Source organism: Tinamus guttatus, unplaced genomic scaffold, assembly GCF_059628265.1.
Source record: "Tinamus guttatus ecotype Peru unplaced genomic scaffold, ASM5962826v1 Tinamus_guttatus_pri_ptg000314l, whole genome shotgun sequence".
NCBI classification, from domain to species: domain Eukaryota; kingdom Metazoa; phylum Chordata; class Aves; order Tinamiformes; family Tinamidae; genus Tinamus; species Tinamus guttatus.
Window position 1 is genome coordinate 6,180,201 of NW_028288848.1, and position 13,679 is coordinate 6,193,879.

The 13,679-nt window shown below is 58.8% G+C and overlaps 1 protein-coding gene across 1 annotated transcript; it reads left to right on the forward strand.

The window, feature by feature from the left end:
- The first annotated feature begins 493 nt into the window (after window positions 1–493).
- KAZALD1 (Kazal type serine peptidase inhibitor domain 1) lies at window positions 494–4,222 on the forward strand. Its single transcript, XM_010225980.2, has 4 exons — window positions 494–995; window positions 1,994–2,154; window positions 3,587–3,734; window positions 4,137–4,222. The coding sequence occupies exons 1-4, from the start codon at window positions 494–496 to the stop codon at window positions 4,220–4,222; spliced, it is 897 nt and encodes a 298-aa protein (XP_010224282.2).
- The last annotated feature ends 9,457 nt before the right edge of the window (window positions 4,223–13,679 follow it).

The following is a 13,679-nucleotide window of genomic DNA, read 5'->3' on the forward strand; positions in this document are numbered from 1 at the left end:
GAATGCTTGCAAAGGGGCTCAGTTCATTGCCCGCTGCTCCGGGGATGGGGTCTGAGATCCCTGGCAGTGGTGGGAAGCAGGGTCCTCTGCTTGCACGGGGCAGGGGCACAGGGACATCGGTGTGGCAGCACAGTCTGCCCACACTGGGCCTGCTGCCCCTCAGCATTGCCTGTCCACTTGTGCACTGAGTTCCCCTGTGCTCAGCCTTGGTTTCTGTGAGATAACTGGGGGTTTCACCAACCTTTCCTAGGGGGAATGGAGTGTTTCAACCCCCTGCTCACCATCAGCTTTAAGAGCTTGCAGGGAGGTGGGAACAGCGGGATGGGAAGGATACAGCTTCCCAGAGGGATGGGAAATAAACTTGGCGTGGGTAACGTGCTATCCCTTTTTGAAGGCCAGGATGGCTCCTCTGCTCTAACTGGGGAGGCCAGCACAGTGCCCAAGGTCCATGTCCAAGTGATGGTGGGACCGGCCCTGGGGAGCTGCGGCGAAGATGTCCGAAGCCAAGACCCTGACGTGCCCTTGCCTCGTGCTTTCCATGCTCTTTTGGTGCTGGGCTTTGCTCCAGCCGGGCCAGGCTTTTCCCAGCACCTCCGACTACCTGCAGCGGGGCTGGCAGCGGCTGCTGGAGGAAGGGGAGGACTGTGGTGAGTGCCGGCCGGAGGAGTGCCCGGTGCCGCGCGGGTGCCTGGCCGGGACGGTGCGGGACGCCTGCGACTGCTGCTGGGAGTGCGCCAACCTGGAGGGGCAGATCTGTGACCTGGACAACACCAACCACTTCTACGGCAAGTGCGGCGAGCACCTGGAGTGCCGGCTGGACGCCGGGGACCTGCGGCGCGGAGAGGTGCCCGAGCCCCAGTGCGCCTGCCTCTCCCGCCTGGCCCTGTGCGGCTCCGACGGGAAAACCTACGCGCAGATCTGCCGCTTCCTGGAGGCCGCCCGCGCCCGCCCCGACGCCAACCTCACGGTGGCTCATGAGGGGCCCTGCGAGTCAGGTAGCGCCCGGAGTCGCTGCGGCAGTGGGAGGGGGGTCTTGTGCCCTGGGGAAGCATCTCCTCCTTGCTGCAGTGCAGCATTGGGCTCTCCAGATGTGGAGGGATCTGGCTTCTCCAGCTGTGCACGGGCGCATGGGCTGCTCCTGGCTCTCAGCAAGGGACAAGGAGGGGGACCTGAGATGATTCTCCTGGTGGCAAATCTGCTGCGTCCCCCTGGATGCAGTAGCCTGCACCACTGCTGTGTGCCCGTAAGGCTCAGCGGACAGGGAATGGATACACGGATCCCAGCCGTGGCAGGTCCCACCCCAGGAGCCCCTGTGGCTCTTTCCTCTCTGGGAAACCTGTGCAGATCCAGCTGGTAAAGGGCTGGGAGCGGCTGTGCCAAGACTGTGCAGGATTTATGGGAAGCAGAAAATCCTGCCGAAACGCATGGGAAAGTTCCAGGGAATTGTTAGTGAATTCTTGGCTTCGGCACGGTGTTGCTGGAAGTAGGGCCGACAGTGCACGCCGCCTTGTCGCTCTCAAGAAATAAGTTTTCCCTGCTCCCTCCCTGAGATCTGCCTCCTGCAAATGGAAACCTGGGTCAGTTGAATTTGACGGCATCCTTTCCATCCGTGTTTAAAACCTTCCTTGGGGTTGGGGGCCATATCCAGGGGGGAAAGTCTGTTCTTGGGAGGCCCCACGCCGGTGTGGCTCAGGTCAGTCCCACAGCCCAAGGGTGGCCAGCATTGCCTTTATTTTCTGTGGCTCCTTGTCGTTTGAAGCTGTTGTCCTCTCTTGCCTGATGAGACAGGACCAGTCACGCCAAGGGTCATAGAATCATAGAATCAGGATCCCTGTGCCAGGCCTGGCTGTGGTGACCTCGCTGGTACCACCAGGCATCAGGGGACCCGCAAAGTCTTGAGGGACCAGCTGGGCTGTGCGACCTCTTCCTCTACAGCTCTAGTGTCTTGGCTGAGCCCACACTGACACCTCCTATGTCCCCCTCCATCCCTCAGAGCCTCAGATCACCTCTCCTCCCTACGATGCCTGGAACGTCACTGGGCAGGATGTCATCTTTGGCTGCGAGGTCTTCGCCTACCCCATGGCGTCCATCGAGTGGAGGAAGGATGGCACCGAGATGCTGCTGCCAGGAGATGACCCCCACATCTCTGTGCAGGTGAGGGGCTTGCTCAGAGCTTGCACCAGTGTGGCTGAGCCCTTCCCAGAGCTTCTGGGCCACCTCTCCTGCCGCATGGTCACCCTTTGCATGTGGTTGAACCTGGATGCCTCTGAGGACCTCCTGAGGCTCCTTCCAGATGGAACTGTCCCACAGTCCTGCGAGGAGGCTCAGAGTGTCCCTGCGGTTTCCATGCCTCCCCTCCTATGCTGGCACACCCAGAGGGGCAGCAACCAGCCCACGGCTGGCCCCGAATATAACAGAGAGGAAGCGCCCGTGGTGGCCTTCCAGCAGCACCCGGCGATTAGAGGGTGTGGGCAGCAACACGGGCAGCACCAGTGCTGGGGACAAGCGAGGAGGAGGCAGCGGTTGGGCGGACGGGGGAGCCAGGGAAGCAGGCAGGAGCCCATGCTGTCACGGGGGAGGTGGTGGTCTCCTTCCATCGGGTCTGATCTTCATGCAGCCCATCGCAGCGTCCAGCCAAGGACCTTCCCTCCAGACAGGGCTGGCCGGTGTCGAGTGCACTACGAAGCTCAGCTGTCCCCCACCCTCGGCCGTAATAGCAGCCTGCAACACGGCTACCGCCCAGCTGGGTCAGGAAAAGGTTATTTCTTGCCGGAGAAGATTGCGTGCTCGGAGCCGCCCTGGGTCCTTGCCGACTCCCGAATCCAGAGATTCTGGTCTCCTCCAGGGCTGGTGGTGCCTCATGCAAAGCTCTGCAGTGTTTGCAGGGGCTTGACCGCTCTCCTGCCCATCTCACTGCCAGTGTGTGGGGGGAGGCTGGCAGCCTCTCCCCCTGCATCCTGCCACCCTGTCCCACTGCCCCAGCCCCAGCCTTCCCCGAGCGGCTGACGTGGCTGTTCCGCATTGCCAGCAGCGCCTGGCTTGTGGCCCAGCAGGCGGGAGAGCCCAGCACCCTGGCGGCAGCACAGCTTGACCCTTCAGATGTAACCCAGCTCCGGCTGTGCGTCCTGCCCTGGCCTGAGCTGCGTCCAAGGGCCGGAGCCGTGTCCGAGGACGAGAGCCAGAGGGACCCGTTAGATCCTGGCTGGCCATTGAAGCCCTGCTGAGGGGACATCGCCGTGCTGCTCTGCTGGGCCTGGGAGCAGGGCTGGTGGGGACTGGACTGCTGGGACCCTGTCCTCAGCCCCCAGGATGGACCGCACTTGTGGGGCAGGAGGAATGTGCTGGAGACCTCTTTGCCCAGCGTTTTAGCAGCGTTTCTCTCCAGCTGAGCTGTCTGCACTGAGCCCTACAGCCGGCTCTGCATCCTCCCTCCACAGGGTGATGCTCCCTCTGGGGACCACGGTGACATGGGGCACAGCCAGGCGCCTGGGGCACAGCCCCAGTGGAGCTTAGTGTAGGGACAGAGAGTTTCCTTGGACCTTTCCCATCCGTCCCAGCCCCCGGGCTAAGTCCCCTCCTCTTGCAGTTCAGGGGAGGCCCCCAGAAATACGAAGTGACCGGCTGGCTGCAGATCCAGGACGTGCGCGTGACGGACGAGGGCACCTACCGCTGCTTCGCCAGGAACAAGGTCGGGGAGGTGGTGGCCTTAGCCAGCCTCACTGTCCTCACGCCAGGTGAGCGCAGGGGCATCGTGCCCTTGTCCCCGTCCCCTCCCACAGCTCGATGGGGGCTTTCTGAGGCAACAGCGCTACTTGGGGGGCTGCAGAAGGCTCTTCTGGGTGGGTTTTCCCTGGATGGAGGGTGCTGCTAAGGGAGGAGGGAAACTGAGGCATCCCTCAGCTTCACTGGTGTGGCCTGTTACAGGGATGAGGAGGGGATCTATGGGCAGGGGGCACTGCTGCAGTGGGAGCTGGGCAGATTCGGGAGCTGTGGGGCTTCACGTGACAGTGCCCAGTGAGCAGCCTGGCCCCAGCTCCGCTTGGGTCCCCGGGAATTGGATGCAGCAGAGACCCTGGCCTTGGGAGAAGGACGTCGAGTGGGGGCAATGACCCTTCGTCCCTGCGCTGCCCTTTCAGACCAGCTCAACCTGACGGGCTTTTCGCTGCCGAAGCTCCGTGCGATGCCTGAGGACTACGGGGAGAGCGAGGAGGACTATTACTAACCCGGAGACAGCACAGGCGGCCACGGAGGTCGCTGTTGGGGACAGGCTCTGGCTCTGCCCCATGGTGGCCATTCCCTGGGGACGGTGACCTCTCCAGAGCAGACAACCCCCAGCCCAAAAGGCCTTCTCTGAACAGTCCTGGCAGCTTCTTCCCAGGGGTAGGGGTCAGTGTCACATGTGCCTTTGCCAGGGATGCTGTGGCCACCATCGGGCACCGCTCCGGGCTGCTCTGCTGGGAAATCCCACCAATCTGCCCCTTGTGCGAAGGGTCCTGGAGAAGCCAGCGTGGAGGGTGGGCACTGGTGGTGACACTCCGTGCGTGTCCCCTTGGGCTGATCTGCACCTGCCAAGGGCAGGGGACGGCCCCGCTCCCTCCCCAGGATCGAGGGGACTTGCTGCCCAAACATCCCTCTTTCCCACTGAGTTTCTAACCGCGAAGCGGTGACCTGAGAAACCAGAGGTTTGTAGCTTTCACCTCGATCTTTGCTCCCCTGGACAACGGTGGCCCCAACACCAGCACAGTCAGGAGCACTTTGGCCTTTTCAGACCGACTTTGTGCTTTCTCCTCCAAGCAGCTCTTTATTTTGATGCTCCAGTTAATGCCAGTAAAATGTACATGTAGGGCAATGCTGATGCAGATGCCACAGACTGTCCTGTATCCACAGGGATTATTCCAAGGGTGAGGGAGCGTACAAAAACATTGGATTTTGCAGGCAAAGGATCTCTGTGCCTCGCCAGTGCTCACGGGGGCCCTGCCATGGGTTCAGTCTCCTCCTTGCTGTCACTCCTGTCCCTCTCACACCCCACATGAGGATGGGGGTGCTCAGTGACAGAGCAGGTGTCAGGGTCCCTTGCTCAGGAACATTTCCTATGCAAAATTGCCCCTTTCCCGCAGGTGTCCCATGGCAGAGCTCACATCCAAAGGGGTTTATGGGTGAAGATCCAGACATCGGAGGGAAGGACTCAGGCTGTCCCCAGCAGCAGCGGGCAGGCTGCGAGCGGGCAGCCCGTGGTCCCTCTCCTCTTTCCTTTCTTCTTCTCTTGATAGCTGGCTCAGACGGTGCAATTACAGCATCGGAACCTGCAGAAGCAAATAAAAGAGATTTGTCTGGAGTTGGCAGTGGACTGAAATTCCACTCCACAGCCTGCTGGGGACCCTGGGCACAGCGGCTGGTATCCTGCACCCCATCGCTCTGTTAGCAAGTTTTCCTGCCACCAGCAGAAGGGAGGGATGGAGGCTGCTTCTCTCTGTGAAGGAGGATGAAACCCGCTCCCTGCAGCCCTGTGAAGAGCCCGAGCTCCCAGGTGGTGGCAGTCTGGGGACAAGCCAGAAGGGGTCTGCCATGGCATGGAGGGGCTGGGACCTCCCGCTTGCCCTCCAGCCTTGCCAGGGCTGTCCCACAGCATGTCTGTGGGCAGTGGGACTTGTCCCCTCTTTGCTTTTATTTCCTCTATTTTGGGCAGAAAACCTGCCTTGGGAGAACATTTGTTCTGGTCCTCATCCTCGTTCTCTCACACATGAAGCACTGGGTGGAACTGGGCCATGCTCAGGCCGCGGACGGGAAACCCGAGAGCATCCTGGCGTTTCGACGGGCGCGCTGGGACGCCCGGCCTGGCCGCCGGCCAGGGCTGCCCTGCCAACCCTCCCCAGCACCGGCTCGCCCGGCCGGTCCTGCCGGTGCAAATCCAGGTCGCAGCCTGCCCCAGGATGGGGGTGCTGGGGCCGCTCTCTGTGCAAGGAGCAGCCCCAGGGGCACTGGAGGGTTGGAGAAGCCCCCAAGATCCCTGTGCTGGCTCCTGACCTTGCTGCTTGCAGCCACTGAAAAATTAAAGGAGCCAATATCGCTGCACAGCTGGAATCGCTCACTGCCACTGAGCTTAATTGAGGTTATTTGTTGTCTCTAAAAACGTATGGGCGGCTCTGCTCCAAGCTGCTCCGATGCTTCCCGCAACCCCAGCGCCGCTGAGAGCCCCTGGCTCCAATCCTGCCAGCATTAGCGCTGCCCTGCGGGGTCCCCAGGTCCCAGGCAGCGCGAGGAGGGAGGGGACACCTGCAGGCTCAGGGGATGGAGATGGGCGCCTAGTCCTGGAGCATCTCCATCCTCTGGCAGCATCCTGCCCAGCTCCCTGCGCTGCTGCCCCGCTGCGTCCGTCGGGATGCGCGGCCGTGGGTGGGGGCTCCTGCCGTGCGTGCCAGTGCGGTGGCTGGGCCCAGATGTGGGGCTGACGTCAGGACCGGGATCAGCCCGCTGGACCGGGAAGCGCTAACGTGGCCCCAGGCAGGCACCGACCCCCGGCACCTCCCAGCCGCGTGCATGTCCCCAGGCACCGAAGGTCATAGCGAGGTTGGAGGCAATAAAGAGGGAATCACCCTCCTGGCACCTGAAAGGGCCCCAAAACACAAGCTAAGAGCAGCCAAAAGTTTGTGTCAAACCACTTTGGGGGGCATGCACAGAAGTGGCCCTCCTCCTGCCATGGCAAACATCACTGCTGTTTGTACCTACAGCTTTTAGTGCTACAGGGGAATTTGGCTAAAGCTGCTCTCCCAAAGGCTCCAGATCAGGTGTTTTCAGCCTCAAATTAGTGTTTCCTGTATTCAGCCCGTGCTACAAGCTGCCAGGGGACTTCAGCTCATCCCAGCTTTGGTTCTAGTGGGGATGCAGGCTGCTCCTGATACCACTGTGGGCCACGAGGCCACAGAGATGGTCAGTGACTGATCCAGGGGTCACACCAGTCCCCTAATGGCCAGCCCAGCACCCCAGTGCCTGCCCCATCCCTTGGAGCCCTGGCAGTCCATGGGAAGGGGAGCAGGGCCAGGAGGCTGCGGTTGAGCCTGGAGGACACTGTGGCTTCCCCGGGTCCTTGGCCCTCTGACGGAAAAGCTGCTGTGGGCAGAGGGTACCCCGAGAGAGCCAGGGTGCCGCGACCTATCCTCATCCCTGGGCCAAAGCAGGAGAAATGCCTGGGAGTCCATCCCAGCATCCCGGTGCGGGCCGCGGGCGTGATTAGCCGCTAAACAGTGCCATCTCCTGGCAAAGCCCCCAGCCGCGCCGCGACCCGCCGGCGGGCGGGCAGGCGGGTGGGCTGCCAGGGCGCAGGAGTCCAGCCTGGAGCCCCTTTGGGCTCGCAGGCACTGCCAGTCCCACAGCGTCCCCTCCGCGCTGGCCCTCGAGCCCCTGCCGCAGGGGCCCTAGGGACGTGAGACGTGTGGCCACCCCGGGGCGGCTCCTGGGAAGCAGGACATCTCCTTTCAACCAGCAGTGTCCACAGACTACCTGGATGGGGCATCGCTTGGAGCTGCTCAGTTGCTGCCCTCACTGTGAGTTTCACATCAGGGCTGCAAGATGGTGAAACCCCCTCGTTGCAAGTCAAAACCCAGAGCAACCTGTCCATCCCACAGAGCCGCTGATGTCTACCCCCGGCAATTTGGTGACTTGTGATGGGGATCACGAATTAACCATTCTGTGATTCTGTGATCTCTGCGCTCCTGAGCCTAGTGCTGGTCTCTCTGGGAGGAAACTCACACTGCTGCGACCTTGCTTTGCTAATGGGTAAACTGAGGCACAGAGCAACCCGGCGTTAGGGATTCAAGCAGCATCAGGGAGGCATGTGGGGCTGAGCGCCAGCTTCATCCCTGACCCACATCCCAAACCAGTCCCCGTCCAGTTTCTCTTATGGCACCTTTTCACCCTGCTTTGTGGGTTCAGATAGAGAGAAGAGAGCAAGAGCACTCCCCTGCCTCCCTGCAGCATTTACACCACCCGATAAATAAAAAGGAAATAAATCCTCCTGCGTTTGCAGCAAATAGGTCTCCACGGGGGGTGGCTTTCAATAATTCAAATGCTGTTGCAGAGCAGAGCCCCCGCCAGTGGGTTTTAATAAACACAGGCATAATGTGACATGCAATTTATTATTAAGCTTAAAACAGGAAGCTAAGAGTTTAATAAAAGCACAGGGCTCCCTGTATCAGTCACTGCAAGCAGTCAGGGCTGCTGCCGCTCGGTTTTGCAGAGACGAGGCTGACTGCAAAGGAGCACAAGCACCTGGGGTTCTCCTTGTGTGGTGTCCTCCAAGATGAGAGCAGCCCTCAGGGACAAGACCTTTACACTATGGTGCCTATAGGGCAGGTTAAACTTCCCTCCTTCCTTGTAGTCCCAAAGCTTGCACCCCAAACTGCCCAGCTGGTGAAACCCATTACAGCCAAACACATCTACACCTGGGCCTTCATTTGCCTGCTGGTCCCAATCTCAGCTTCAGCCCTTTGGGTTCCCTACTAGGAACTTTCTGGGAAAGAAGACAAAAACAACATAAATTCCCACCCCTCCTTCCCCAGGAGGTCCTCTTACCCACAGCCCTCCCTAAAGCAGCTTCACCTGGGTGACTCTGCCCCCCTCTCGCCTCACCACCTCTGGCGCTGCCTTTAAAAGCAAGCACAGGAGGGCTGAAGATCCTTTCTACTGTCCAGGTTCTGCATTTGCTCTGATGGAGACCAATACAGCATCTGAAAGAGAGGTCAGAGGTGGTGGAGGAACTGTTCCCTGTGGAAATGGGGCTTAGGTGGTGCTAGTGGAGGGATGTGCTGTCTAGCCTGTCCCTTGTATGTGACTGTCCAGGGTGGCACTAACTTGAGGAGGACCGAAGAGCCAGCACAACCCTTGGCATGAAGCAGCAAGAATGTCCGTGCAGTGCAGGGGGTTCTTGGCCTTGCTTGTGCTCAGCTGTGGAAAGGAGCTGCCCTTGCAGTCCATGGAGATGCTCTGGTTACATCTCAGCTTGTGCTTCTGTCAGTGGTCTTGGGTGTTGAGGTGGCAGCTCTACAGCGTCTGAACTAGGGGTCAAGGAGATGAGACTGCAAGGCTGGAGGGTGCCAGGCTGGGGTCTTGTGGGTTTAAGATGGAGCTAGGAAGGAAGGGTTGCTTGGCTGTACATGGGAAAAGCCCTTTGCCTGTTTTGACTGCTAAAGCCAGGGCTGTGGGTGCTGGAGGTGGCTCCGGAGTCCTTCACTTGGCTTTGGCCTTGTGGGGAGCTCGTGTCCTGGTCCAGTTCCCACATCCAGCACAGCTCCTCTCTGCCCAGCCTTTCCCTGCTGTGCTGGGCTGCAGAGATGCGTGGCTGGGGTCCTTCCCCCGGGCAGTGCTAGGTGGGTTGGAAGGAGAGGGCTGAGCCGGAGCAGGGAACCAGGCTGGGTCTGAGCACAGTCCTGCTCCCGAGGCCCTGGGAACGCAGGTAGCCCTCACAGCTGGGCTGGGTTATCACTGAAGTGCAGAGGTGCTCAGCAGGGATCTGTCTTATCAGCGAGCTGGGGAGCTGGTTGCTGTCTCTCCTCGCAGTGTTTTCTGCCCTGGGGCTGCTCTCCGTCACTTCTCTGCTCTGTAACAGCCGGAGGCAGGCGGAAATGGGAACCTCTGTGCCTGGTCCCCGCCGGCGCACGCTCTTTCAGAAGTGTGGGGGGGGTATCTGCCTTGCAATTACTGAGCCTTTGGCTTGGCAGGCCTCAAAGTGTGAGTGATGGGGCTCTGCAGAGCAGACCCTGAGCTTCTGTGGGTTAGAGAGCACTCGCACCAGCCAGCAGCTGCCCTGGCTGCAGAACTAGACACTCTGCCTGGGCTTGATGGACTCGGGAGTGTGGGATGCAGGGGTGGGAGACATGGGGCAGCCCTTTATATACAGCAATACTTGGGTCCTAGTGACCATCCTGTAAGGTCCACCTCCAAAACACAGACTGAGCTCTCCTCTGGTTACAACCTCCCTCTTCCAGACACAGCTGGGAGGAGGCAGGAGGATGCAGTGTCAGGTCCAATCTCCTCTTCCCATACATCTTTTTCTGCTTTGCAGTGGCCTGTTGCTCTATGTGGTGAAGGTCAGAGTCATGTGCTGGCCAAAGTCATGTGCTGGAGCTAGTTCTCTGTTGGGACAGCATAGGTGGGATGGGGGGAAAGGGTATAAAAAGCCCCTACTTGGCAAGGCTGATCACAAGGAGCTTGGGATCCCTGATCTGTGGTGGTCTATGAGTACTGTCCCAGGTGGTGGGCTGAAACCACTGTGTCTGTATGTAGAAAACCAGCAGCTTCAGCCCCTTCTCCCTTGGCATGAAATGAGGTCACAAGAGCTGCTCTTGCAAGCTGGAGAGCTGGAGCTGGTGGTAAAAGAGCAGGTGAAGATGGTTTTTGAGGTTATGGGCCCATGTTCACATACTGCTGTTCAGTCCTTCTTCTCTCTAGCAGCCACCTCTGGGTTTGCCCTGTTTGGTCAGATCCTCACACTTTACCTGGCCAAGCAATTAGAGGAGCATCTGGTGCCCTGCTTATTTTGTGTGGGTCTGTGTTCCCAGGATAGCAGTGATCCATTGGACTGCTGTGCTTGTTGGTTGGGAGCAGCAGTGCCATGATGGGCACTTTCAGGAGGAAGGACAGGCAGCTCTGATGAATGGAGGAGCCAAAGTATGCTGCTAAATCCAGCTCAGCAGGACTCACTTTAAACATGAGGCGAGGGCCTTAAAGCACAGAGTGTGTTAGGAGGCTATCCTGTGGCCAGAAAGCTCAACTTTCTCTGCCCTTGGGGAAGGAAGAGTTAAATGCTGAAGGTCTTGGCAAAGCAAGTGCTCTTCCAAAAAGCTACCCAAGTGCAGGACCTCCCCTCTGCCCCCACCCTTATCCATCTCTCTTATCTGCCCTGGGCAAGAGCAGGGCATTTCCCCTCTTTGCCCTGACGAGGACCAGAGCTGGAGACAGGCGGAAGCCGGAGCTCGCTGTGTGCGGGGCTCAGAGCTGCTCTAAGGGGAAGAGCTGGGCCATGGTGGGGCGGCTGTGCAAGGGGGCCTGGCTGCACGTTGGCCTTGGGGCTTCTGCAGACCCAGGCCATGCATGCAAAGGGATGGCCATCTGTCACCATGGGGTCTCACAAAGCTGTCCCTCCCTGGGCAGAGACAGGGATGAGAGATGGGGGGAAAGCAGGAAATGGGCTGTGCCATGCAGGTGCCTGATATCCCTGGGATCTCTAGGGGAGCTGGATTTCTGCAATCTGTATACAACGAGTGGCTGGGTCTCAGCTCCCCTCTAGAGCACGGGACTTGCACTACAGGGACAGCAGCTCAGTAAGACCTAAGCACCCTCTGGGCCGTGTTGCTTCGGAGCTTGGTCACCCTGAGGGGGCTGCCCTTGCTCAGCCCGGGTACCAGGCTGGGGATGGGGAGACCCAAGGACATGTGGAGCAGCGCGCTGCAGCTGAGCTGGGGCATCTTGGGCAGCGCCGTCAGCTCGGCACATTCTGCTGCAGCAAGGCAGGGTTGGACGTGCTGTTTAATTAAATGTGAAGGGCTCTCATGCTTCACAAGCAGCAGCTCTCTGCAGCCTGAGCGACTTTGGGAAAGAGGCCTTTTATTAAAAGAGAGAGAGAGCCCCCGGCTCTGCCAGGCAGCCATCAAATGGCACATTTAATTGTCTCGGCTCGTTTAGCTGCCGTGCGGGGAGGGATGTGCTCCGAGCTCTCGGGTGAGCAGCCGGCACGCGCCTGCCTGCATGCTGCCTGTGACCAGGGTGAGGACAGGGTTTTGAGCTCGCTGGGGACCGGGCAGAGCCCTGGCATGCTCAGTGCACTGGTGGTCCATCCTGCCCAGCGCCAGAGCTTCTCTGCTTGGAAGCCAACCTGGGAGACGGGAGCCTCCTGGGGTTGTGGGAGCTCCCAGGAGGGCAGGGCAGTAATTCAGTGCAGTTTTAAAGTATCTTCTCTCTTCTGCCTTGCTTCTACCATGGGAGTAGACACTTCTGGCCTGAAAGAGGCTGTCCTTCCCTGGTTGCCACGTGGCACCCTCTGTGCTTGCCCTGCATCAATAGCTGATGTCCACCAGGAACTTGTCTTATGGCTTGGGGAAAAACTCCTGAGCTCTGCACCATCCCTGCAGCAGGAAAGTGACCCGATAAGTGTGGGCAGGGGGAAGACGTGGGGATGGTTTTGTTTTAAACTTGCTGTTGGCCCTAAGAGAGGGATGAACCTGACTTCAGCTGCTTCTCCCAAAGCCAGAGTCTGTCCCTGGAGAGGGACTGTGCTTCAGTGAGGGAAGCTGCCCCTAGGTGGGAGTCGTAGCCCTCTTTCCTTCAGTCCGTGTGGGAGCAGCCATGCCAAAGCTCATCATTTGGAGAGGGGAAAAATCAAACGGGGGAGGAAATGTAGGCTTTTATCAAAATCTCTTACTTCAAAGTTGTCCAGCTAAAATGCTCCCTTTTGGTTTAATTTGAAGTGATGTTTCCTTCAGCAACTGCAGCTAAACAGCATCAAACAAGGCTGAAATGGCTGGAAAGGAAAAGCAGTTTGGGAATGGCTTGAGTTAGACTTTTCCATCGGGTTTATCCATGAAAGCCCTTCCACGGAGATGAAGGCCTTCAGTTCCTCCCGCACGGGCTCTGCAGAGCGGCTTCAAGGAGGGCTGACCCTAGTCCTGCTTGCCACAAAGCTCCCTGAGGCCACTTCTCCCTTAGGAGCACGTGTTGGGGGTTGTCCTATGGGAACAGTCTGGTTTGAGGGGACAATGGGGGTGCTGTTGTGCCCTTGAGGAGCAGATGCATCTCCTGTGGCCCCAGTTCCCATTCCGCAACCCCCAGGAAGACTGATGTCATGCGGTGCCTCGGCAGCCCCTCTGCACAGGCGAGAGCTAAACCAGATTGCGGCCAGCTCCCCTGCGAGCTCCAGGGAAGGGGTGCGAATCCATCTTCCTGATGAAGCACTCCAGCCTGTCCCGGAGCGGAAAAGGCCGGCCCCTGCTCCTGCAGACAGGGAATTTCTGCACTGAGGGGAGAAGGGGCAAGCGGTGGGAAAAAAACCCAGCAGTGCTGCAGCAGCAGGGCACGTGTTTCCTTGTCAGAGCATCCCTTAACTAGGGAAAACAGCATTGGAGGCAACACAGCTGGTTTTTCATAGGATAACCTGTTGGGCTCATGTCTGCTGCACAGGAACTGTTTTTTTTAGTGGATATTCCAGGCATTTTCTCTCATTCATAGGGAAAATGGAAAGGAGTCTCTTCTAGGGCACTGTCTTCTGTCCTGCTGGGAACTGTGGGGTTGGGTGTTTCCTGGGCAATGAATCTGGTTCTCTACTGGCAGGAGAAAGCTGCAGAGGCCTCTGTTGAAGATGACCAGAGTGGGCTGGCAAATCTGATAATCTCTGGACTAAGCGACTTGTCTTGGGAAACCAAGAAAAAGATCACTGACATCTGTCCTTCCATTCTCAGCAGCCAAAGCAAGGTTGCAATGGCAATAAGGAATACTCCTCAACCTGGGAACAAAGTTCTGCAAAGTGGGACTTGAGACCTATGAGGGTGACAGGGCAGGGCTCTGATCCCAAGTTTTATTGCCCTTAAACCTTAAGGGGGAGATGCCTGAGTACATTTTTATACTTGTAATGATGGAACCTCTGTGGAGAAGAAGACTTCAAACCGTGTGCCCCCTTTCTCCTGTTCAACCTA